This window comes from Drosophila suzukii, chromosome 2L (assembly GCF_043229965.1).
Source record: "Drosophila suzukii chromosome 2L, CBGP_Dsuzu_IsoJpt1.0, whole genome shotgun sequence".
NCBI lineage: Eukaryota > Metazoa > Arthropoda > Insecta > Diptera > Drosophilidae > Drosophila > Drosophila suzukii.
The window spans coordinates 17,219,623-17,244,979 of NC_092080.1; the positions used below are offsets into that span (position 1 = coordinate 17,219,623).

General features: G+C 38.0%; 3 protein-coding genes and 1 long non-coding RNA gene across 7 annotated transcripts in view; 1 reads left to right on the forward strand and 3 right to left on the reverse strand.

The window, feature by feature from the left end:
* Positions 1-1,255: 1,255 nt before the first annotated feature.
* Positions 1,256-19,804, reverse strand: LOC108020904 (uncharacterized). Its single transcript, XM_017089321.4, is given in 6 exon segments — positions 1,256-4,556; positions 4,619-4,773; positions 4,839-5,003; positions 6,047-6,160; positions 6,242-6,372; positions 18,690-19,804. Coding segments are annotated over 6 exon segments (2,511 nt in total). The 5' UTR covers positions 18,893-19,804; the 3' UTR covers positions 1,256-2,813.
* A 913-nt stretch (positions 19,805-20,717) lies between these two features.
* mEFG1 (mitochondrial translation elongation factor G 1) lies at positions 20,718-23,446 on the reverse strand. The gene is made up of 4 exons (XM_017090195.4): positions 23,289-23,446; positions 21,516-23,190; positions 21,113-21,458; positions 20,718-21,052 (listed from the first exon to the last, which is right to left on the reverse strand). The coding sequence occupies exons 1-4, from the start codon at positions 23,358-23,360 to the stop codon at positions 20,908-20,910; spliced, it is 2,238 nt and encodes a 745-aa protein (XP_016945684.3). The 5' UTR covers positions 23,361-23,446; the 3' UTR covers positions 20,718-20,907.
* A 224-nt stretch (positions 23,447-23,670) lies between these two features.
* On the forward strand, positions 23,671-24,730 carry LOC139353330 (uncharacterized). Its single transcript, XR_011604562.1, has 3 exons — positions 23,671-23,892; positions 23,952-24,022; positions 24,297-24,730. It is a non-coding gene; the product is annotated as an uncharacterized lncRNA (long non-coding RNA).
* A 54-nt stretch (positions 24,731-24,784) lies between these two features.
* Positions 24,785-25,357, reverse strand: part of Ndae1 (Na[+]-driven anion exchanger 1) — a 32,523-nt gene continuing 31,950 nt past the window's right edge. For all 4 annotated transcript variants that reach the window (XM_065862860.2, XM_065862864.2, XM_017082370.4 and 1 more), the window contains one exon: positions 24,785-25,084. In XM_065862860.2, coding sequence (XP_065718932.2) covers positions 25,003-25,084 — 82 coding nt within the window. In that variant the 3' untranslated portion in view covers positions 24,785-25,002. The remainder of the gene's footprint in view (positions 25,085-25,357) is intronic.

The window sequence follows — 25,357 nt, forward strand, 5'->3', positions numbered from 1 at the left end:
GTGCCGGTTTCAGCCAATAGGCTAGAGAGTAATGACCATCATCAAAGAGAAAGAAAAATCATCCTGATATTCAAGCAAATCACCGGATCGGTCACTTTTACATAATGGAAGTTAGTCTGGGATCGCTTTCCCAGTTAATGTGCTCGGAATGTTATTAGCATAACAAAATGAGCTGCTTCCATGGGCGCCATCTTCACTATAGAACCGATCTTCCTGTTGTTTTTCAATAAGTAGGTTGGATAGGGCTTCTTTAGCGGGAAATCTCCGGGCGGTCAAAGAGCTTTTTTTTCGGAGATTTAGATTTCGTAGAAGAATGCTTGCGATCTGTTCTGTCCACTGACCGGAAAACATGTTCCTGATGTTCAGCCCTGATCATCTTCTTTGTTTTAGGAGAGCTCATCCTTTGGCAGAGTGTATTTCGACTTTTTGTTCTGGGGCATGTATTGAGGTCCCCTTGGAGCGTTTTTTGAGAAGAATGGCTTGTATCCTTCTTACTACCCTTCCTAAATGTAGTTGTCTTGTAAAAATTAATTATGTACTTTTTAAATTTTAAGCGACGATGTGAAAATCTTAAAACGCAGGACGGCTGATTGTAAGCGTACTTATCGATACTTTTATGGCTTATAAAAAAAAAAAATATCCAATAGTGGAAACCGGCAAACAGACTCTGTCGATTTACAACAGCATTGCCATTTCTGTCTTAGCAAATACAACCACCCAAGCAAAGGGCAACGGTACTGCCATTTTCAAATAATTATCTAAAAAGAAATATCATAAAGGTTCAATTCTATATTCACACACAAAAATTACTTTGAAAAGCGAATGCTCATATACACTTACAGCAAATCATTTTTCCCATTCACAAGATAGAATGACTAATTAGATTTCCAATGCAATTTAGTTAATTATTTTTGCCTCTATGCATAATTTTTAAAAATTATAAAAAACCAACGTACTTTTAAATATGCTTATTTTTGTCCCGAGAAAGCCTTGAAACCTATTAAATATAACTCGATCTTCATTTGTATCGCATAGTTTACGTTTATTTTGTTTGAGAAATGTCTAGAACACCAATGAAGTAAATTCAGTAGCAAACAAGTTGGATTAGTATTATTAAATTTCCACTTGACGTTTGCATTTTATTGCTTTCCATGGCTTTTCTTGACTTAAGAATATGTATATAAATACCAGTAAATATGAGTATAATAATCGTTTCAGTTATGAAAAAGATTCTACAATCCAAATGCCGTTCGTATAACATTGATTATGAGTATTTGCTTCCATTTATTTGGTAGTAAGTAATTCGTTACAGTTGGATAATGGTTTCACAAAGAATATAATACTGCGCATCAGCAACAGATTTGTTATCGCTAGGATACTACATAACTCACATACCATAGGAAAACAATCATAAATAGCTGCTACATACTAATCAACAAATGTTATCGCCCTCTCCATCGGTTATTTGTAATTTTTAAATATTTCTTAAATATTCTCAAGCACTTTGAATACATATTTACGTGGCTTATAAATAATTAAATTTTCATATTTAAGTTGTGTGTACGTTTTCAACGGAATCTCAAAATTGCAAGGAAGATGTTTGACTGATTAGTAGTTTTTATACGTTATCTCTAGAATAATATAGCTAACGATCAGGAATTGTGCTATATAAAAGAAATAAAAGGAAATCAGGAAAATAATAACAAAAGTAAATAATAATTTTGCTTGGGTTTCGTTTATTTTAGTATCAATTTTCATAGATCTTAGCTAATAAATTCTGCTAGGAAATTATAAAATTAAAAATTCTTTAAAGAATAATATCGAGATTAAGGTTTGATTTTGCTGTTTGTTTTTTACACAAAACGAACTTACAGGACTACAAAATTAATTTGACTAATGTACGAAAAACAATGACGATTTATAAAGCTAAATCTAAACAAGGTTCGAGGCCCGAGCTGAGGAAAGTTTTCTAAGCTGGAAATTTGCACAAAGTGGATATGTCTTTGCTTGGATTTTGGAAAACTTGAAGGCTTTGTCAACTCTGGCTTGGTCCCTTCCCCAGCTGAAACCCTTTTCTTTAAATTCACATAGTCCGAAACTAAATATTAGAAACTAATTTACATTTTAGGCTAATCTTTTGATGCATCTCACATAAAAAATAATGTACATTGGTTTAAGGTTCTAACATGTATAAACTAGGTCTGCATTTTCTACATCCGCATCTTGGTGTTTGTTACCCCCGAATAACAACAAATTGAACAGCTTTATGAATTTTGGTTTTTCGTTACACCACTCCTTCGATCTCCACGATTTTTGGTGTTATCTTCTTGTATAATCCCTTCCTACTAATGAAGTTTAACCTTGACTCTTATACGGCTTCTCACTGTATAATAGCTAATGGTGCAGAGGTATGATTGTATGAGTTATAAAATGATTTCCGTCGAGCTCTGCTGCAGTGGATCGCACTGGTAGGCCTCGGAATTTGGTACGGGCGAGTACTTGGAGTTTCTCTTGCTGGCAGCTGCTGGATTTAAAGATTCAGCCGTGGTGGTGGTGAAGCTATAGGTGGTTCCACATCCATTCAGACTGGTTACGGTGCTGACCAACCCAGGTCCTGGATACTTGGCCACTGTCACAACACTGGCTGTCAATGTGGCCGTGGAGGAATCATTACTTCCCGATGTTCCCAGACCCTTTTCGGCAGTGATTTTCCTCCGCACTGGCGTCTCCTGCAGCACAGCTGACTTCCTTATGGTCTGCTGCAGCAGGGCATTCACATCGATTGCTGGCCAGGCGACCAGCGAGACACTTCGTCATAAGGAGTTGTCCACAGGAGAGGAGCCGCGTTTGTGTTTGCCATGTGGATTGCGATTCCAGTGTTTGCAGGACGGTGGCTCCACTTCCTTCTCCTTTGAATCCTTCGCCTCTTTCTTCTCCAGCTTATCCTTTTTATCCTCTTCTTTGATGGGAAAAGAAGTACCTCCTCCGGCGGTGGATGAAAGCGAGAAGTACTCGGCTGACTGGCTCAGTGAAGAGGCGTCTGCATCGGTTACATTGCCTCCGCCATTATCACTTCGCATGGTATGATCTCCATGATCCGGATCCATGAAGGAAGACCTCTGGGTGCTGAGGGGTGTTAGTGTGCTACTATGCATATCATCACCCTCTTGGGAAGGTGTTATGGTATGGTCGGCGGCTGTACAAAAACTTTCCCTCTGACCCGTGGTATCGTCGTCCTCATCATCCGCTTCGTCCTCCTCCTCTTCTTCCTGGGAGCAGGAACCACAACAGCAGGTGGAATTATGGCAGGAGCAGAAACTGGCTCTTCGGGAACCCGGATTACATTGATGGCACTCAGCTGATACGGTCATTTCGTGATGGGCCTCCATATCTTCATCCAAACTGCTGCAGGAACAGGAACTCGAGCAACTGCTACAGTAATCCGGTCCAGCTTCAGCCATAAATCTTTTCCTTTTGATGCGTACACATTCATTTCGCGCTGGAGCGGAGGCCGGATTGCCCCTTTTTGTGGAGCTACTGGAACTATTCGTTATGGCTGGCTGAGTAAGTTGGGTCTCATCTTCTGGTAAGTGGTGGGAGCCCATCCTCACATCGTCGTCATCATCGTCGTGCGAGAGTTCATCGGTCTCAATAGTCGTATTGGAATTCAAGGAACCTCTTCTATGACGATGTTGCTCCCGAAGCGGAGCCATTATAATGGGTTTTACACCCTCGCTGGCTACCTTATAAGGAAAATTCGACGTGGCCGTACTGCTATTGTTCTCATCTCCATCCTCGCTCATTGTGGCAGCATCGATTTCAATGGCTATGGCCTGATGATGCATCGCCTCTTCGCTGGAGTCCAAGGAAGACTTGTTGTTGTTCGATGGAAGCATTTGTTTGTGATTCGTCTGCTTGATTTGCAGATGCTGATGATTGTGATGGTGATGACTCCTCTTCTGATGCAGCAGAGCTCGTCTCTTTGTGCTCCTGTAGTGACAATGATGATGATGATGATGCCTGTGGTGATTGCAGTGGCAGTGGTGATGGTGGGTCGTGATCACACAACAGCAACTACCGCCCTCCAATCTGGTTTGGGTGGCATTATTTCGCTTCCTGCGACAGCAGCCGCTTGCCTCCTGACCGCCAATCAGTCTTTGCTCCTTGGAAGCCGGGGAATGGACAATGACGACCTCCAAAGCAGCTGCAATGCTGCTATCATCTTTACTCTTGCCACTGCCTCCTGGTCTGGGCAACATCTTGTTATTATTGTGATATTGAAACGCACGGTTATCGTGGCACTGACCAAAGTCCAGCACCTTGAAGTGCTCGTCATCCGCTCGAGCCGTCAACAGATGATCGTCTCCGCTGCTGCTCACTGTGACGGGCAGCGATAGCTGATGCTCCTCGGAATGGGATGTATGTAGATCGTGGTGAGGGGTGTGCTGTGGCTGTTCTTCGGGGGCAAACTGCTAATCGCCGCGGCGCAGGTCCCGCGGCTTGGAATTCTTACGGTAGAACCACACCTGTGACAGGATTGCTATATCCAAGCTGACCTGAAATACAGAATGGTTTAGGTAAGTACTCTGTTTGAAAGACATAGACAAATAATACTCGCCTGCAGCGTGCCACAGATCCAGAACTGCGACGGGGCTTTCCTAACAATAAAGTAACCAGTCTTGAACATATCACCGAGCGTCCACATGATCACCATGTGTATGCTCATTCCATATGTTGATTTATTCTTAAAGTTGCGTAGAAATTGTGGCGCCCCTAAATGAACCAACAATTATGTGTTAGAAGATTTAAGGAAGGCATTAGCTTTTACTCAGACTCACCCAACATGGCCTCAGTGAAGACGGCCACAAAGCCCATGGACTCCATGAACCAATGCACGGATAGCATCAGATATGTTATGGCGGCTCCAACGGCCCACAGGACAAGCATAAAGTCCAGATACGATTGGAAGTCTGTCCAGCTCCAGAAGTATTTGAAATCCAGATCTTTTGGAAAAATTAAATAAGTATTTAGGTATACAAATAACGAAATAATTCACTTGGTTAAGTTATAAATTGAGTTTTCGGCAAATAAATAGTTGAAACTCACGCGAAGAAAAAAAACCTATGTATTATAAAAACGGAAATACCTATCACTGCTTTTAAAATAAGTTTAAAGTTTTAGAATATCTTTTACGTAGAGTTTAAATTTTATTAAAACTCTTTTAAAAACAATAATAAAAATGTACCTTCTCATAAATTTATAAAATATACCAATTTTTAAACAACCGTAGACCATATTTTTTTAAGAATCCAGTAGTTTAAAGAACTTTTGTTCATCTACACTAAGGAAACCAAAGTTCGTGACCCAAGAATTTACAACTCTATAAATCGTTCAAAGCCATATCAGGCCAAGTGTAGATGGCAAGCCAGTTGGAAATCAATTTTCATTATCTCGGCCCGCTTTTAGGCGCTGCACAATTTACGACGAGCAATGTACAAAGAAGCCCAAGGCGTGCCAATATAATTAGCTCGTGTCGGTGTGGGCGTATATATTGGTTCGCTGTGGTTCATTGATCAATTTACCGCCCGGAACCCTACCGCCTAACCTAGTTTCTTGTTTTCCCACTTACTGATAAGAAGTAACGAAGGAGAAGAAATAAATGCGGACAGCAAACGAGCGCTTCGCCTCATAAAGATATATTATGATAAAGAGAACAGAAGGTGGAACATTTTCTGTACGTTGCTAATGGTAATGAAATTGCAATCCCCTAACTTCTCTCCCCCGCGTTTTATTTTATTTCCATCTATTCTGAAGACTGACACAGGAAATTGCCTTCAATTGAGTGAAAAGTTTTTTGTACCTCGTACTTGCAGGGCATATGGTTTCATTGTCTTTTGAAAAAATGGGAGAAACATGTGTAGAAACTATTTATATTTTCAACCTATGCATGCCATGTGCTGAATCTTAAATATCTCTTAGTCAAGACACTTTTCCTTAGCAATATTTTTTTGTATCTTTCAAAACCCCCTGGAACCATTTGACTCACCATTGAGATAATGCCGGGAGCGAACTCGCTTCAGGACGCTTCCGCCCGCTTCGGTGGAAACAGAGGCGCCCGTATCCGTGTCCGTCATCACTTTGGGCAAATGCAGTTCATCGCCTGGAAAGGAATGAGGGGTGGGCGTAAGTTGACATGTTTATCCTCGGGGTGATGGTTTTATAACCCCTGTATGGGACTCACCTCGCAGGGCGTGCTCGCGGTTATTGGCATTAATCCGCTTCACCTTCACGCACAGATGGATCATCAGGAACATGGTCACGTTCATCACGACACTCTGCACCAGCAGTGGAAGCTCATAGCGGCTGGAGAACCTGAAAAATCAGGGCAAAAATGGACAGAGGTCAGTCAGAGAGAAAGGTCAACACAAAATGACATTTTAATTGACTTGCACTATCGAGATGTGGTTGTGTCCTTGGTGGGATTTCATTAAGGGGGTAGTTATAATAAGCATACAACGAAATATGTTCATTACTGAATTTATTTTAACCATTTAAATTATAATAAATCATTACTGTGTCCTTATCCTTAAAGATTAAGTAAAAACATCCACAGAAAGAGGTTATCTCATTCCATTTATTATTCTTAATGACCATATACCACCCGAAAAACCTTTCTCGGGTCTTAAAAGCATTAAAAGGTATTATTATTTATCACTCCTAAGTTGACAACGGCACAATGTAGCGTTAAGTACAGCTAATTGACAGGTGCTTACATGGCGCCCAAACAGGTCCCCATAAGTGATTGATGTGCGCCCAACAGCATAATTCACTCCCGAACCAAATCGATTATAAGGTCCGCAGCTGGGTTTAATGGACGGAGGTGGGGATGCTAAGACCCCAATCCCAGCACTGTGTCAAGCGCCTCTGTCATAAATCTGACAGATGCCAAGTGGGTGAAAAAGGGTCCCCGAGCACAAACAAACCAACAATGAGTGAAACGTGTTGAGCATTTGGCAAAGGGCCCAAACAAAAGCCGACCGAACCAGAGGGAAGTCCGCAGATTTGCTGGGGATTTGTTTGGATGAGAGTCCTGATGTCCGACAGAAAGTCATTCCCAAGTGTTATTAAAAAAATGCGACAATTTGTTGTTTTTTTTCTTTCGCTGGTGCCGATCTGTGGGTCCAACTGGTTTACTAAAAGCCACCACAGCTGTCGTTCGCAATCGCAATCACACAAACGCAGCAGATAGCATACATTTCCGCATTGCTTCCGATTTACCAGATAGTAAATGGAGGAAAGAGGGGAAATAGTGCCAAGGGGGTACATACACCCACCTCTTTTGGCAAGTCGGTCTGACATAGCGTGGAAATTGAATTACGAAGGGTGCCAAGTCAATGCCATTCGATGGCTTCATCCGAATCACCACATAAATCGCCTTTAAATGAAATGCAAAACGCATTTTGATTTCGATATTGTTAACGGACTTGGGTAACAATTACAGTATGGTGCAGGTTAAAGACTATTTTCCCCATATTATGATTTTAAGTATTAAATTTACAACCGCTTAATTCACCACATTTGAACAACTATTGTAATTTAGTGCAGGTTAAAGACTACTTATCGACATAATGATTTCAAGTATTAAATTTACTACCTAAGTAGGTAACTAATGAAAGGTTTGCATTTAAAATAATTAAGTTTAATATTACATTTAAGGAAATTTTGAGAAAGCTTTACTAAGCTCTTTGTAAGGTCATTATGTTTTTTTTTCAAATGATGAGGGTATTTATAAAGTCCCACGCTAAAAATTCGATTCTCTCTTAGTTAATGAACCTTGAACAGCCTTAAATCTTAACTGTGAAATACTTTGCCTTCAACTTTATCCACTGGCTTTCACAAAATCATCAGTATTAAGCATGCTTTTTGAGTTTGTATAACAAGTGCAATTTTCTGCAATGCTAACATTTTCAATGCAAACATTCCAATTTGTACTCATCACAGGAAAACTAACATCCCCAACACTACTAAAGCAAAATGGTTGGCTTAACCTTTTAAATTGGCAAGAAAGAAAAAAGTCCCAAAACCTCCTTCCACCCACTGGACATAGCATTTTGCACGCTTCAACGTGTAAAATATGTCGTAAAAAATCGATAAAGTTGTATACGTGCATTACGAACTTGCATACATACCTACATTTGGCGGTGTGCCTGAGCCTGCAATGTAAACAATTTTCCAACTACCGGGAAACACCCAACCCAGCCCACTTCCCATTTTTCACCTGCATATTCAGGCTCACTTTCACTGGCAATTTGCTCGAATAGCCGCAACCATTTCACTAAATAGTTGGGCACCGAAAATGTCACTTAGACCTGATGAAAGTTTTATTGATATTGTCGGCGGGGCTGGCAAATTAAGTCACCAAAATGGAGCCAAGCAATTTGCAAGCTGTTATACACGTGTGAGGGCTTTGTTCAGCACTAACCTTTTGTGTCTGTTCTAGACATAATTAAAATTCCTCTTTGCCTTCAGCGCAGTGTTTACTCAAGTGTGGGTGGGTTCTTGTCTGCCCGATGAACAGTTGCCGTCGCAAAATTATAAATACTTAAAGTATTTCGATAGTAAAGTTTAAGTCCCTTCAAAGGGTGTCGAAAAGTATGCAACAGTTTACATTGAAACCAGAAAACCAATTGATATAGGATATGCTCATAATAATACTTAAGCAAAACCAATATTTTTATAACGGACTCCTAGGTCGAAAATTCTAACAGAGCTTTTAGTGAATACAAATTTACAAATGTTTCAAATAAAACTGTTATACATTTATAACATCTACGAAGACAAGTACAATTTTTTTTATAGCTTCAAAGCACTATCAAATAGTTTACAAAAAAAAGACTATAAAAACGTGAGTAAATTAAAAAAATATTAAAACTGTTATACTAGATCCAGAAATGTCATCCAAAACTGTTATATTCTAAAATAAATTAACCAAAAATCCAATATAAAATATTTTATTATATCATTTGATTGGTTTTAAATTCTCAGCCCCAACTGTAAATGATTGTGTATAAGCCAAGGCTAGCACATTGCGCTCAACACAAATTTCATTTGGTTAAACTGCCGTGTAGGCCTGTAAGTAGGCTACACTCATCGTGGACGAAAGTCCTCATCCTCATCATTGTCTCACTGCTGAAGGGCTCCTAACTAACGGAACCGAAAGCACTTATGCCCGTGCATTCCGTTAATTTCGGAACCATATTGTGCGAGACTCTTGGCCACGTTTGTAGATTGCCCGCTTCGAGACTTGTGTAAACACACAAGTTGGCGGCTGATGAGCAGAGGGAAAAGGGAACCAACAACCAAAGCATAATTTTTCCCACTACCCATTGAGTGAATGTTTGAATGGAATGGATTGCCCGCTGCTGATGATGATGAATGCCCATAACTGGGTCGATCTGAAAGCTAGATGGATTTTTTGAGCGCCCAGCTAAGCTGCTTGGAATGACCTTGTCGGGGATAAAGGATAAAGTGACGATGAACTAGAAGCCCAGAAAAGCGATTGCCAATGAACTGGAATAAGATGTGACTGAGTTTTTCGGTGAATACATGTTTACAAAGGTTCCAAATGAAACTGTTATACATTTTAAAAAATGTAAAAAGACTTCTGTAATTTTTATAAAACCTACAAAGCGATATCCAATTTTCAAAAAAGAAGGAACTATAAAAACATTAATAAAATCACAACATTTAAACTGTTATACAATCTTTAGAAATCTCATCTAAACTGTTATACTTTCAAAAGTTAAGCCAGAAAACCAAACAATAAATATTTTATTATATCATTTGATTTGCTCAATGAAAATTAATGCGAGCTGAGAACACCCACATGGCGCTTAGCCCATAAAACCTAAAACCGAATCGCAAACAAAAGATGTCAGCCACCCAGAAACCCTGGGTGTGACTTTGGCTGGGGGGAAACACTTCAATTTACGCCCCCAGAAAATCCAACAACCAGAAGTGATGGCGGAAACAGAGTCTAGAGCCCAGATGGGAAACAAAGTCATAGGAGAAAAGATAGAAAAATGGGAAAATGGGAAAATAAAAGGAACCCAGGCGTAGCAAAACAATTCTCTGATTTGCATATGAGCATGAAATTTGTAGCCAATTCGGCGGCAGATATGTAGTATCGGAATATTTATACCCCTGCAGATAGAAAGTAAGCAGAGTTGAGCTGACTAAGTGATTTGCATTTAGATTTTTCTCAGACCTACCCCAATCTTTGTTTATACCGGTTGGTGCAATAGTCATCGAGCTTATCAATAAAATTCAAAGTCATGCGTCTTAAAGGCTTGCCGAAATGTGTCAATGACGTTTGGCGGCCACATCTGCTACTCGAAGTTAAACCAAGCGTGATAATGCTGTTTAAAAGTTTTTATCCGCTTTTTTAACAGAGAATGGGATTGAATGGCATAGTGGTTGGGGATCAAGCGCATTGTAAAGTCAACTTATGCGTGAAAAATAATCTATATGCGGTTGAAAAGTTTTGAATGGAGGTTAGCGAGGGGATTTTTGGGATAGCCTTGCTTTTAATTTTCGTTTATTTTACTTTTGAGATAAGGTTTAGAACGCTTTGAATATTTTAAAAAGTTTTATAAGAACTGAACAACAAACTTTTAAACGTTGTGTACTTACATATATACACTCAAAAAAAAAATCACCATAAATATTAGAAAATCGCCCGTGATTTCAAAACGCCATTGAATTAAGAAATATTTTCTTGATTATAGAAAAAATGTCAACAATTTAAGGAATTCGCCATAATTTATTTTTTTTTTGTAAAGAAGAAGAGGAAGAACCGCATTTTTTTCTTAAACTAATGGCGAATTTTTCTTGATTTTTTTTCTTGAAATAATGGTAAATTCTTACTTAAATTTAGGAAAGAAATACCCATATTTTAAGAAAAAGTTACTTTTTTTTATACATTTTGATGGTGGTCTAGCTGGTAAAGACGTCCGGTCAATAAACAATCGAACAAAAGTACCTGGTTCGAGCCCACGCCACGGCAAGTGTACCCTTTGTTTATTATTATTTTTTTTTTTTAATTGATGTAATTTTTATTCTTATTAGTTTCACTTTTCTATTTACCAAATTGTTTAAACGGTTGTTAAAAAGGTTTAGATTAGAATAAACGTTATTGGTATGCGTAAAGCTGGACCAAAAACACCTTAGCCATGTTTAGTCATTGTATGACAAGAAGCACGCGTGGCCGAATGGTGTGAGCAGTTGCGGGTTCGAGTTCACTCCGGGGTTGTCTGAGGTAAGGATTTTTCCATTTGCTATATTTATTTATATGTTTATAAAAAGTATTTATATAAATTAAATCTTTAATAAATTCAGGTAAATGTAAAAATTTTCAGACTGTATTCCCATGTAATAATTGCCATTAAAATTAGAAACGGTTTTATCCATTTAAAATCCAAAATTGGTATACAAAACCAACCAAATTCCTCCAATGTAAAGTGTAAAATGTAATGTAATCTTACATTATAAATATTTTTTTTCTTATTTTAATAAATTTTTCCTTAATTTTAAGGTTTTTTACCATACATTTAAGAAAATTTTGTCATTATTTCCAGAAATGGCAAACCATAAATTCAAGAAAATTATTTATTTAAAATAAAGGTGAGTCGCCGTTGGATGAAAATCATAGGCGATTTTCTTGATTTAAAGGCGAATTTCTTGATTTAAGGGCGATTTTTTTTTTGGGTGTAATTGCTATGGTTAAGGTATTTTGAATCATTAAATAAACTGTTAAGCCTATCATTATACAAATTATTATTTTAAATTTAAATTCATTTTCAAGCATTAAAAAACTGTTATACGCCGTTACACTGGTATACCAACTGTTATACTTTTCAATAATAATCGTATTTTTCTCTTCAAAAATAATATCGTATTTCGAACTTTTATTTATTGTTTGTTTCATACGTCTATTTAAGCAAATAATAAAGAATACAGGCTACAAAAATTCTTAAGACTCGCATGAGTAAGTCACGATGTCACATTTTACTACCCTCAACGGAGCCCAAAATAGCACAAAAAGCTGCCCAAAAGTTATTAAAGCCTCTTACTTAGCAGGTTACAAAATCAATCAGCCTGGCTTTTAGGCCCATTAAACTTTAAAGCCATGTCTCTTCTCTCCATTTAATATTCTTTAAGTTTGCCTCAGGGAGATTATCTCCACTTCTGCCCACTCTAAGAGTCAAAATTCTATTCTAATTGAGAAATTGAAATCTCTGTCTCTCGACTACGTGCAAACATTTGCATTACTCAACGTCGCACATTTTTCGCATGCAAAGAAGCCTCATGGTTGCGATTCTCCATCGAGGAGGCCAAAGCCGTAAACATTGGACGGATACGATTGACGGGACTGTTTAGACTTTTCGATTAGTTGTGCTTCCCTTCTGAATTTTCTGCCAACGCCAGCGAATTTCGAGACCTGAAAGAGCCCGGATTCATAGCAAAATACCAAGTAACCAAAGCTTGGGTACACGACCTGACTTTGGCTTGGCATTAAAATTCAATTAGGGCAACGTCTCGGCCATAAAGCCCAACAAAGGCGAAAGATTAACGTTGTGGAGTGTCTTTTAATTGTCAGTCCTTTCCGCACCTGTGACGCAAACTTCTAGGGATTGTCCCACAACACGAAATATGGCGTGAACGGCTTTCAATGCAGCTAGCTTTTTTTTTTAATTACGTAAAAATCTTGAAGCACAAATACATTTAATTTTCAGGGGGATGGGTGGTGTAGATAAGACTTTGTAGGTTGACCTTTGACTCTAACCGCACCCAGGTTATCAGACTGCCTCGCATTAAAAGCAAAACTTTGGCATGAAACGGAACAAATGCGATTGAGATAATGCCAATCGGCTTAAGATGAGGGGGCCTTTCATTGGAGAACGAGCTCTCAAATCAGATAACCCCTGGGTTCACCCACTTAAATGGGAGAGGAGAGGCCCAACAAAACTGATAATTGACACAATTAGCTAGCTAGTTTTGGGTGCTTTTATGAGCTCGAGCTTCCAATTAGAACGATTAATTGGACAAGTGGTGTGGTTCTATATGCTAGTTTAGAATTTTACAAAACAAAAACCTAATGCGAAATTATCTCTGCTTAGTTACTGTTAAAACTTAAGTGTTTATGCAAGCCAATAAACGGATTTGCAGCACGCTAACTCCAAAGCACACTATATTTTACTTATATGAATAACAAGAGAACACTTAGAAACAGATAAGCTTTTTAAAACTGTAGGAAATTGTAGTGTTTGTTTTTTCAAAGGTGTTAACACAATATTTTATCCCTCTAAAAATAGTAATATTCCCGATATATTAATTCCAAGTCCAGGTACTATACTAGAAAATGATTACATAACGTTTGTAGCTTCTCAACAACTTCATAACAAATTCATCTTGAATTACAAGTGCTCTTAAAAGTTGACAAGCAAACTCGTGCCGAAACAACTTCCACATCGAAATTATAAATCTTTACCCGTTGTCAACCATCCAAGCCACATTTCAACATCGACGAGACAAGTGCCGCAGCCAAAATGGGAAATAAAAAAAATATAGAAATACATATATATTGAGTTTTTATCGTTTATAAAAACCAGAACTTCGCCAGAAACATCATTATCAACTATGTACATCGACTTCAGCGGTCATAACCGGTTTAGAAATGAAAAAAAAACAAATTTGCATGCGTTGCGAAAATGAGCAACAACGGCAGACCAAAAACCGTAAAAATTTATAGGGCCATACGCAATGTTTGTTGGTCAGCAAATATGAAGGAGATCCAATCCTCCCCCAAAACCTAAATAGGTATAGTCCCTCCACCAAACCGACCACTATACGCCCACAAACCTTGACCTTCAGCGAGAAAATGTCCCATAAAGTTGTTTGCCTTTTGGAAAAAGGTAATTTCATTTTTTCCGACCAGTAAGTCGTTTGTATTAATAATAAATAAACAAGGAAAGTGGGACAAAGCTTGTATAAATAAATCGGAATGAAAGTTGGGATTGCCTATAAATTATTAAACATTTAAGATTAGATTGAAAAATGTCTTTTCATTTTTGTTTATTGTGCTAATTATTGATAAGCAAATTAGAAATTACCAAATAATTGGGCGAAATCGTGTGACATTTGTAGATATCTTTATCTTCTGGGCATATCACTAGATTACGTATTCGGGGAGCGACTTATTTTGATAAGTACTTACGTAAATAAATTAATTGGTTGGAGTAGACACAATTATCGCGTGATGGCGAGACTTGGGTTATCTTCATACACACTCACTGCTTTGTAATATAGTGATAAGGAAGAGCTCTTTGAAGAGCCCCAAGTAGGAGTAGATTTGTGCTTGCTTAACGCAAACATCATAAACTTTTACTGGGAATGGTGCATTGTACTGGCAACTGATTGCTTGGGAAGTGTGTGGAAAAGAAACGAACCCTTCTTATCTGTATACAATGCGATGTTCGAATCGCTTATCGATAGCGGAAAGGTTCATGTTGAAATTCCGATTCTCAAAAAATAATCTTTTTCTTTTTATTAACTTATTTGGAATTGTTTTTCCTCTACTTTTTAAAGTGGCGTACATTTATTTTGTGTGAGTATGCAAAATGGTTTAGAATCTAAGATATCATATTTCTCTTTAATTTTCACTAGTAACAAAATCACTTTTATAAAAATAATTCGCTATATAGTGCCTGAATAACATTAATAATTAACTTTGTTGTTGTTCCTCTACTTTTTAAAGAGGTGTTTATTAAAAATAGGCTAAATGGTTCCAAAATCTTATATTTCATATTTCTTTCTAATTTTCACAAGTTACAAAAATCATTTTTATAAAAATAATTCGCTATAATGCCTCAGTAACATTAATGACATTACTAATTATTTTTATTGTTGTTCCTCTATTTTAAAATGTTGTGTATATTACTTTGGTATGAATAGGCAAAATAGTTCCAAAACCTAAGATTTCATATTTCTCTTAATTTTCACTAGTGACAAAAATTTCATCTCTACAAATAATTTGCTAAAATGCCTACGTAACATAAAAACATTAATAACTAACTTTAACTTTTGTATGAATAGGCAAAATGCTTCTAAAATAAATGATTTAATATTTCCCTATAATTTCCACTAGTTACAAAAATAACATTTATACAATTAATTTGCTATAATGCCTGAGTAACTTCAGTAAAGGAGAACTTAATTACTCAGCAATATTATAGGTTTATACGTCTACTTCTTGGTGGTTCTACTTTATATACCCCCTTCCCCTAAAACTAGATTCTTATATAATTGCTTAAAATAAGTTCATTGAACCCCAAGTTCTCAAGTTTAACCCTCCGATCCCCCCTCCAAAAATTGAGCTGTATAAGATGAATAGTTGGCAGCATTTTCGTTGCCATTTGGCCGGATCAAGTTTTGCTACATTTTAAGTGAATTTGTAGCTGAAATACAACAGAAAATTCCAAATGGCAATATTCAGATTTTCGCCTATACTATAGAATTTTAATTACTGTCGAACGTTGCCTCAATTTTGTTAATTTGTTAAGTGCGGATAAGTATATTTGTAAGTATGTTCAGGCAGGCTGACAAATTGTGTAAATATTTGAGCAAATGTTGGCATGAAAATTACAAATATAGAAATGACTGTGCCTGAGTCGAGCTACCGTTTGTATACTATACTCACATCCATTGTTGTGTGCCTGGAATGAAAGTGTAAATTATAATGCAGACCTGTCTAGTCACGCCCCACTGACCTGACCAACTTATTGAGTCATAATGCTGGCGTTTTTTATGCGAGAAAACCTTTTTGCGAAATTTGACTCCGCTTTGTTGGCTCAGACAATTAAATCAGCCTTAGTTCGGTAAACATATAGGGCTTTATGGATTCTATATAAGTAGTGCTATCAGCTAATAGTCGGTTTGATTCATTTATCAGAAACTAGATACAACGCCCACATTGAGCCATGTTTTATTTAAAACCTGAATGGAATATTTAATGAATCAACAAAAGGTTTGTAACTCGCCTTGTAATACATTTTGAAACACCCATTTCACAAATTTTGACCATTAATGACTCCAAATTTAGATAAGATAGTCACAAAACTCAATCAATAAAATGCTTTACTTCCTACACCAGTTCAAAAGCCCTTGAAAAAATTCCAAACATCTTATCTGCAAAGTATAAACTATTCCTATCTCATAAAAACACAACACCTATTTCTATTTTCCACACATTGCAGTTATTAAAAACCGGTGATTTCAAGCAATGAGCTCATTCAAATGGCCTACGGTAAGTTTTAGATTAACGTGTTTATCCGATGGGTTCATCTTTCGGTTTTATTCATATTTAATGCATTTCACACAATGAGGTTTCTGATTAATTCTTTGTTAAATATGGTTATTTTACGACCAACAACAAAGGCAACCACGATGTCAATTATTAATAATAAAGACTTCAGATGCGTCATTCGCTTTGTTCCTATATTTTTGTTGGGAAAGTTTTCCCCTGGGAGTAACCTTGCATGTATATACTTAACTACAATTTATATTTCCAACACATAAAATAATTAATTGTAATTGCTGGCAATTTATAGTGAGTGCACAGAAACCTAAAACAGTTTAAGTGTTTCGTGCATTTTGTTTTCCACAAATTGCCAGTTGCATTTAACTACAGGAAGGTAATATAAGTGTGTGGGTGTTTGTAGGTTATTATACACATAGTACCGATTAGTCAGAATAATAATAATTATCTTGCCTGGAAAAAAAATACGAACGGAAAATACCAATTACCGAATGCACTTCGAATGCATAAATTAAAAACTACTTCCTATCATTGTTCTAGTCTGATAAATAGGGTTTCCTAATGCATTTCCTAACCCCAGGACGGTGTTTTATTCATAAAACCCAGCGAAACTCATCGCGTGTCAAGTGAAAACGCCTCCCCGCAAAGAATCGTAAACATCTATATATAAAGTGTATTGTATCGGGATTATTCGGCGTAAAGCCTCGTTGCACAGCTGATTCATTTTGCTCGCCGGCAACAGTTTCTAGATAAATAATTAATTTATTGATTGCCACCCAGGCCAGACAATTTGACGGCGTCGATGAGGCCACCAGTTGCTCCAATATTTTTTGTTCACGTTTCACTTGCCTTGTTAATAATTTATTTATAGGAAGCATGGGCTTTTAAAAAACCCCATAACAGAGGCGGCTTTAAACGGGGTAAACAAAAAATAAACTGAAAATATACAGAAACCAGCTGGGCAAAAGTAGTTGACCCTGTGTTTCAAAGGCGAGTTGGAGTTGCTAGCCTCAAAAATAGTCTACTTCCATTGGAACCAAACTATATTGATCTGAATATCAAAGTATGTTCCGAATAAACAATGTCGTTGTGGTAAATTCAATTATATTTTTGTTTGTTTGCTTGCTGAAGCAGTTTCCGCTGGTTTAAATTGCATTGTCACATTTTGAAAGCTATTTTGCACACTCATTCAAATTGAATTAAAAATTTATTATATTAATTTTGATTTACATCTTTCCCTCTTCTAAAGGATGAATCAACTTTTCATGGGAGGTGTACCCGTACTCACTACCCGTACTCACGTACTATGGATTTTTTTCCTTGATAAAAAAAGTAATAAGTAAAAAAGGGGTTTCAAATATCTATCCTCTCACTAAACATCAGTTCACCCGGGAATCATTTTACCCAATCACCATGAGGGCTGATAAATCTTACAATAATTGTCATAAACCCCAGCGAAAATAGCGATTATCGATGACATTGTGCCAAATATCATATCGCAGCGAGTTCAATAAAGATAAAACCAGTTCAATAGTCCCTGGATACTTTTTGGAATTCTATGGTCTGCGAAATCGACTAGAAATCATGACGAAGCTATCACATATAGAGGGGGTCTCAAGTACTCGGAACCGTAAAGTGTCGCGACGGACCACGAGAGAATTCCGGGCGATAAGCGCTTTGAATAACCCCCAGATAAGCCGAGATACCAGGTATTTGCAGAGTGGGTTTAGTCATCCCATTCTGGGAAAGATAACTTAAAAAGGCGTTTAGTTTCAAGTTTCTAAAGATACTATACCACATAACATGGTTCTAAGTTTTAAAACTTGTTATTTTAAGGCAACCATGGTATGTAATTAATCAGTTGTTATGTAGGAAAACACTTTGAGACATTGAAAATTGCTTGAAATGTTTTAATTGCCTATAAAAAGATGAAAGAAAATATTGCAGGTGTTTATTTTCTTTGAGTATAAGGCGTTCAAGAATTTGTTTCATTTTCAAATGATGTACAGTCCAAGAGAAATAAGCACCAGGAATATATATTCTTCCTTCCCATCATGATTGGTTTAAAGCTCATTAAGTGTATTATTTCGTTCTGGAATATATATTTTATTTACGAAATCACACTTCCTTTTTTATTTTGTTATTTGAAATTCTAATATTTAAATTGTTAATCTGGTTCTCTGAGTTTATAGGGTTTACGAGACTAAAAGGCTAATCAACTGTTTTTATAATGTTCCACCATCCTAGCAGTCTTATCCTTAAGTTTCTAACATTAGAATTATGTTATTTTTGGATAAAGTAGAATAAGAATTACCAGAATAGTATTCTCAGCGAGTTGGCGACCAGCAGGGCGAGGCATACGTATAGGGAGAATCCCTCCGCGTCCTGCGTCTTCTTGATCTCGATATACTGGGGTACGTAGGGTATTACGCCCCCGATCACCATCGCAGAGGCGGCGGCCCAACCCACCACATGACCGACCGTGAGGCCCATCTCATCGTTGATGATCCAATCCATTGTGAGTATTTCTTTCTATTTCCAGCCACTCGATCACTAAGAATTTAAATTTGTTTTTTCTTTTTGTGGATTACTTTGTTGATTGGAATATTAATTATTTTGTCGATTTTGGGATATGTGTGCTTTGTATTGATTTTCTGTTTAATGATTTTTGTTGACTAGTTTAAAAGCCGGCGATTGGAAGTAGTCGTTGTTGTAGTTGCTGGTTTCTGCATTATAAGTATAACTATTATTTTTCGAACAGTGTATGCAGGAAGGAAAGAGAGTGGGAAGTCAGCTGTGTGTGTGTGTTGTTACTGTTGTTTTTGCCGTTTCGCTTTGATCTTCGTCTTCGTTTTTGCACACGCACACACCGCCACACAAGCACAAAAGATATTTATTTTCCCTCTCTCCGTCTCGCTCTCTTCTATTATTCTTCTGTTTTTGTTTTCCGCGGTTTTCGTATTGAATTTTCCCCGAATTTTCTCTTCCCCTTTCTCACGAATTGTCAGCGATTTTCCTGCGCACACTTTTCTGGCAGCGGAAAACACTAGACAAGAAGAACGCTGCAATCACAAATCGCTCCATTTCCACGCAAACACATCGGCACACTTCAAAAATGTTCTAGGCATTTCAATTGCATTTTCCCCCGTTGCCGTTTTCCTTTAATTGAGTTAAATTTTTGTTGTACTGGCGTTGTTATTATTGTTGTTGTTTTGGGGAAATTCAGCGATATATATTCGCTCGCTAATTGTTGTCGTTTGTCGGTTGTATTTTTGTTGCTCTTCCCTCGCTTCGTTCACACTTTCGGCACTGGTCGGTGGGCAGTTTTCCTCCTATCTCGCCTCGGCTTGCATTTTCTCTGCCAGTTTCCAGGGAAAACGGGAAAACCGTCCGCGAATCAACCGCACGCAGCAAAAAAACGCAACAACAAAAACAACAAAAACAAAACAGGCCGAATAGGGATGTGAAAAATTTATAAAAATACCAATAGATCGATATTTTTGAATAAAAATAAATATTTAAGTCGATTTATTTTTTCACCTGATATCGAGTATGGATAACAGCGATTTTCTAACAGCACTGTTAAAATCTAGCAGTGGCAGAGGAAAAGCAGATCTTACGCTGCTCTGCCACTGTTAGATAACGTTGTATCTTAACATAGCTGTTAATCTACTGCGCTGTTAATCCACTGACATATCGATATTTTGAACAAAATTAAATATTTATAACGTTATACTTTTTTTACCTGATAGAATAACTAATCATAATATAACTATTTTATTGAAAATATTTAATTTATAGTGTGAGAAAACCGCACCTAAAATACAAAATTGAAAAGATAGACCGGGGAATTTTTGTTTTTTACATTTCTAAACGGTTGATTTAAATTTTCGAAATTTCCACAAATTATTTCTAGTTTTCCAAGATATTTTGGTGCAATTGCTCTAATGAAAAACTACCTTTTAAAAATCTATCTTAAATGGGTGTAAATTTTATTTTTCTTTGAATTTTTGGCCACTGCATGGATATAATGTTAGATTTTTGTATAGAAATAACCCCTTTTCTTTCGTTCTTTTATCTGCTTCCATATGTTGTCAAATTTAAAATTTCTTATGACATAAAATAACAAAAAAAGCGGTTTTATGCTATCAACGGTGGTCCGATATTTTTAATTGCTCTTTTTCGTTACCTCAGCACTTTTCGTTCCTTTTACTTTTTAAACCTTACATCTTACATCTTAAACCTTACATTTGCCACATTTTTAGATTTTGATTATACTTTCGGATACAATTTTAACTTAGCAGTTATTTTTCAAGAAAATAAAATTGAAGAACACTTATAATAACGTATTACTTTAGAGGTTTCTTTCTTTTTTTCTTTTATTATACAAAAACACTGTACAAGTCGGATTTATCACAGTGAAAACTGAAGATTGTTGTATGAAATAAAATTTAACTATGAAAAAAGCGGTGACACAATAACATTTCGATTAGGTAGAGATGATAGGTAGAACTAGTCGTCTAAAATATAAATTAATTCTTCTTTTTCTTCTTGTCGGGCTGAGCCAATCCCTGTGACTCCTGGTACTGACGCACAATCTGTTCCTGAACATCTGGAAGGCAGGGGGAGTATCTGGAGTATTCCATAGTGAATTCACCCTTGCCCTGGGTACTAGATCTGGAAATCGAAAGTGATTGTGGGATACGGATGACAGTTTTTATCGGAGATTGAACTTACCTCAGTTCTCCCGCATAGCCGAACATATCATTGAGGGGAACCTCTGCGTAGACAGTAAACCAGCCCTCTGTTCCCTCAGTTCCGGTGATAATACCATGCCGTTTGCTCAGGTGGCCCATTACAGCACCCTGGAATTCCTCGGGCGCAGTCACCTCAACCAGCATAATGGGCTCTAGGATTTGCCAGCTGCCGTTCTGGAAGACCTCTTTGATTGCACCGTGGGCTGCCAACATGAAGGCCAGTTCACTGGAGTCCACGATGTGATGTCCACCGTCTTGCAGGCGAAATCGAATGCCGGATAGCTTGTGGCCGGAGAGCATTCCCTTCTCAGCCATTTCTCTGTAACCTGAGGACATAACAATGTGAGTTTAGATAATATGTAAAATATATTAATTTCAGTTACCCTTTTCGACTCCGGGAATAAATTGTTTTGGTACATTGGTGCCCACTGTTTCGTCCACGAATTCCAGCAGGGTGTTTTGATTGGGCGGAAGTGGCTCCATGACTCCTATAATCCGGGCATATTGACCCGATCCTCCCGATTGCTTCTTGTGCAAGTAATCGAACTCACAGGGTCCCACCAAGGTTTCCCTAAATGCCACTTTTGGCTTTCCCAGCGTCACTGGGCAGCCGTATTCCCTCTCCATTCTCTGGGCGTAGATCTCCAGATGCAATTCACCCATTCCCGAAACGAGAGTTTCCTTCACATCGTTGTCGAAAAAGAAGTGGAATGTTGGATCCTCTTTGGTGAACCTGGCAATGGCCTTTGAGAAATTGTCCCTGTCCTTGCTATTATTCGGCTTAATTGCCATTGAGACAACGGGTTCGGGTACAAAGATGGATTCCATGGCCAGATTGTTCTTGGGATTGGTGGTAAAGGTGTCTCCAGAGGCGCAATCCACTCCGAACAAAGCAAATATATCGCCGGCATAGACCTCGTTGACATCCTCCATTTGATTTGAGTGCAGGCGAACCAGGCGGGCAATTCTCACTTTCTTATTGGTGCGGGCATTGAAGATGTTGTCACCCTTCCGGAGAACTCCTTGGTAGCATCTGAGGTAGGTTAGTTGGCCAAAGCGTCCAGCTTCCAGTTTGAAAGCCAATCCCACAAAGGGATCCTTGCCGTCGCGGGCGGGGTTCAAAACAATTTTCTCTGGCTCTTCTCCTTCCCTCTCTATGAAGCCCAGATTCTCCACTTCCCCAGGATTGGGCAGGTATTCCAGTACGGCATCTAACAGGGGCTGGACACCCTTGTTTTTCAGTGCTGTGCCCACCAGAACAGGTGTGAAGGTTCTATTGATGCAGGTTCTCCTCAAGGCAGCCTTGATATCATCTTCCGTGAAGGGTTTTTCCTCGAGGAAAAGTTCCCCAAACTTATCGTCCGCATTGGACAAGTGTTCAATCAGCTCCTGCCTTCTTTCCTGGCTCTCCACCCGCATATCCTGTGGGATTTCGTCCAGCCTTATCTCCATTCCATGCTCGCCCTCGAAGTATATGGCTCTTTCCCGCACTAAATCGATAATTCCTTTGCAGTTGCTCTCCACGCCAATCGGCAGTTGAATGAAAGCAGCATTGTGGTTCATTTTAGACCTCATTTGGGAGAGAACCCGATAGGGATTCGAGCCCAAACGATCCAGCTTGTTGATGAAGGCCAGGCAGGGGACATTGTATCGCTTCATCTGCCGGTTGACAGTCAGGGTCTGACTCTGAACTCCGCCCACGGCACACAGAACCAGAACGGCACCATCGAGAACTCGAAGGGCGCGCTCCACTTCCACAGTGAAGTCCACATGACCCGGGGTGTCGATAATATTGATGTTGGTGTCCTTCCACAGGGTATATGTAGCTGCCGATTGGATGGTGATCCCCCGCTGTCGCTCCAGCTCCATGCTATCCATGGTGGCCCCCACATTATCCTTTCCCCGAACTTCGTGCATTTCCGCAATTCTTCCGGTGTAAAAGAGAATTCTCTCCGTCAACGTCGTCTTGCCACTGTCTATATGCGCCGAGATTCCTATATTCCGGATCTTCTCGATGGGCTTGTGCTCCGAGAACTTGGCATGCGAACTGTAGCCGGCCTGAAAAGTTAAGGTATATCAATAAGGCTTCCCTATTTTTTACAACAATTACATAACGAGCCGATGGGTTTTCGGCTATTTTTCTGTTCCCAACTCACCTTGCCCAAAGTTTCCAGAGCCCGCTGGCGCAGGCAGTGGTTCCCGGTCAGCAAACGTGTAATTAGCGACATCCCGGCCTGGTTTTTATTGATAATTACAAGTTTAAATGGGAAACACGCGGCTCGGGAAAAAACCAAAACAAGACTATTATCGTTATCGAGGCGGTGTTTTTAAGAGCCTATCGTAGTGCATCGATAAATGTGACCATAGCGGGTCCGCTCAAATATACCTTATGTGCCAGGCTTTCAAATTTAAATAATTCTATAAACAATAAACTTTGAGATGGATTCGGGCGGAATATATATTTATAAATGCTACCCAAAGTCTGCGATAAGCGAGTACCCTGAAAAATGTACATTAAACGGCGACATGTGAATGGCACAAACAGCTGATACGTACATGCGCATTTTTTTTACTTTGAATTGCCGCGAATTAAAACACATTTTTAAATTTATATATTCCATATGAGTGAGTGTGTGGACTATTTTAAAAACCTGCAAGACTAAAGACAAGGAAGTAGAGATAATGAAGCTGTTCGTCGGATTTCCTGCATTGCCACTAAGTCTTAAAAAAAATCGAAAGACCCATTGCACCATGTCAACTGTAAGTAATAAAATTAAACAATCCAAGGTGATATTACAATTTTACTATTTGATTTACAGAGTGGTTATGATTTCTTTTGGGAATCTCTCTTCAAGGAGAGTTTTCGCATATAGAGGAAATTTCTCGACGGGTTAGTGGAGCAGTGGCAAGGCCTCAAAGATAAGAACACCAACCTTAAACTCCTTTCCCTTGGATAGGCGGGTCTGCTTTAATGATGTGGAAGATTTAAGACGGATTTCTTGCATAGAGTTTTAACTGGTGTTAGCTATAAAGTACTACCCTCCCAACTTTCTTACTCACAAAAAGTTTTAAGAATGCTTAAATGACTTCTGCAATGTATCGGGGAAAAAAGATTAGTCAACTTTTTAGTAGCACGTGATAAAATATTAAAACTTTCCTTCTAGATGGATCCGCCGACTATTACAACAATGTATTCAACGTTGACTACATTTTTTATTGGTATACATGTTTCCCTTCATGGGAACATATTTCTTAATGTCAATGTGGGCTGTCCGGGACGATGTGACGATTCCAAAATATATGAGAATTACCTTAAAATAACTTCTGGATAATACTAAGATATAATATAAATATTCTCTTGTGTCCTTCAAAACTTCTTTAATGAGAAAAACTGTGCTATTTTGGAGAGCTGTTTAAGCATAGTCGATGGAAGCCCATGTCCTCGTCAAAACATTATTTAGTATGACTATGACAATCCACCGAAAAGTATTCGAAAGACATTCCTAATTTACTAAGACATCAATTGTTTTAAAGTTTATAAATGTTACAGACTGAATTTTATAAGCGCCCCAAAGTTTCATTAAATAAAAAAACTCAATTTCCTAACCACAACTTTATCAAACAGAATATTTCCCATTCAAAATAATTTAACTTTATTTTATACATTTATTTCAACAATTTCCTTTAGTGTGGATTGTATAAGATTGGTTTTCGAGTTGTCGCTTGATATGTTGTCAGACAATTAATTTGTGCCACAAATCGCACTTGGGGTATACATTTATACGCAAAAGGGACGGTAGGTGGTAAATATATTAGATTATAGACACTCATATTTGATATACAGGTACACAGATATACGCTAAAATGGAGTTAAATCATTGACTCAAACGGATGTTTCTGTTGGTGTAAGATATCCACGCCACAATTGCTTCGACGTATTAAATTTTGGGTTCTGCAATAATGAAATTCAAAATTAATAACTGTGATCTAGGGATAGGTGTATCAATGATATCCTACTACTGGTTCATCTATTTAAGTACAAATTTAATAGCAAGGGGGATATAATATAGAAAATGCACATACAGACATCAAACACGATGCTAATGAAGCTTGATGGTTTGAATTTAGAAAACAGAGCTTGAAGATGATCCAAAATAAAATGTTGTGGGTTTTATTTCTTGTACCTTGTTTCACTTTTTTTAAGAAGATATTCTACAAACTCTGA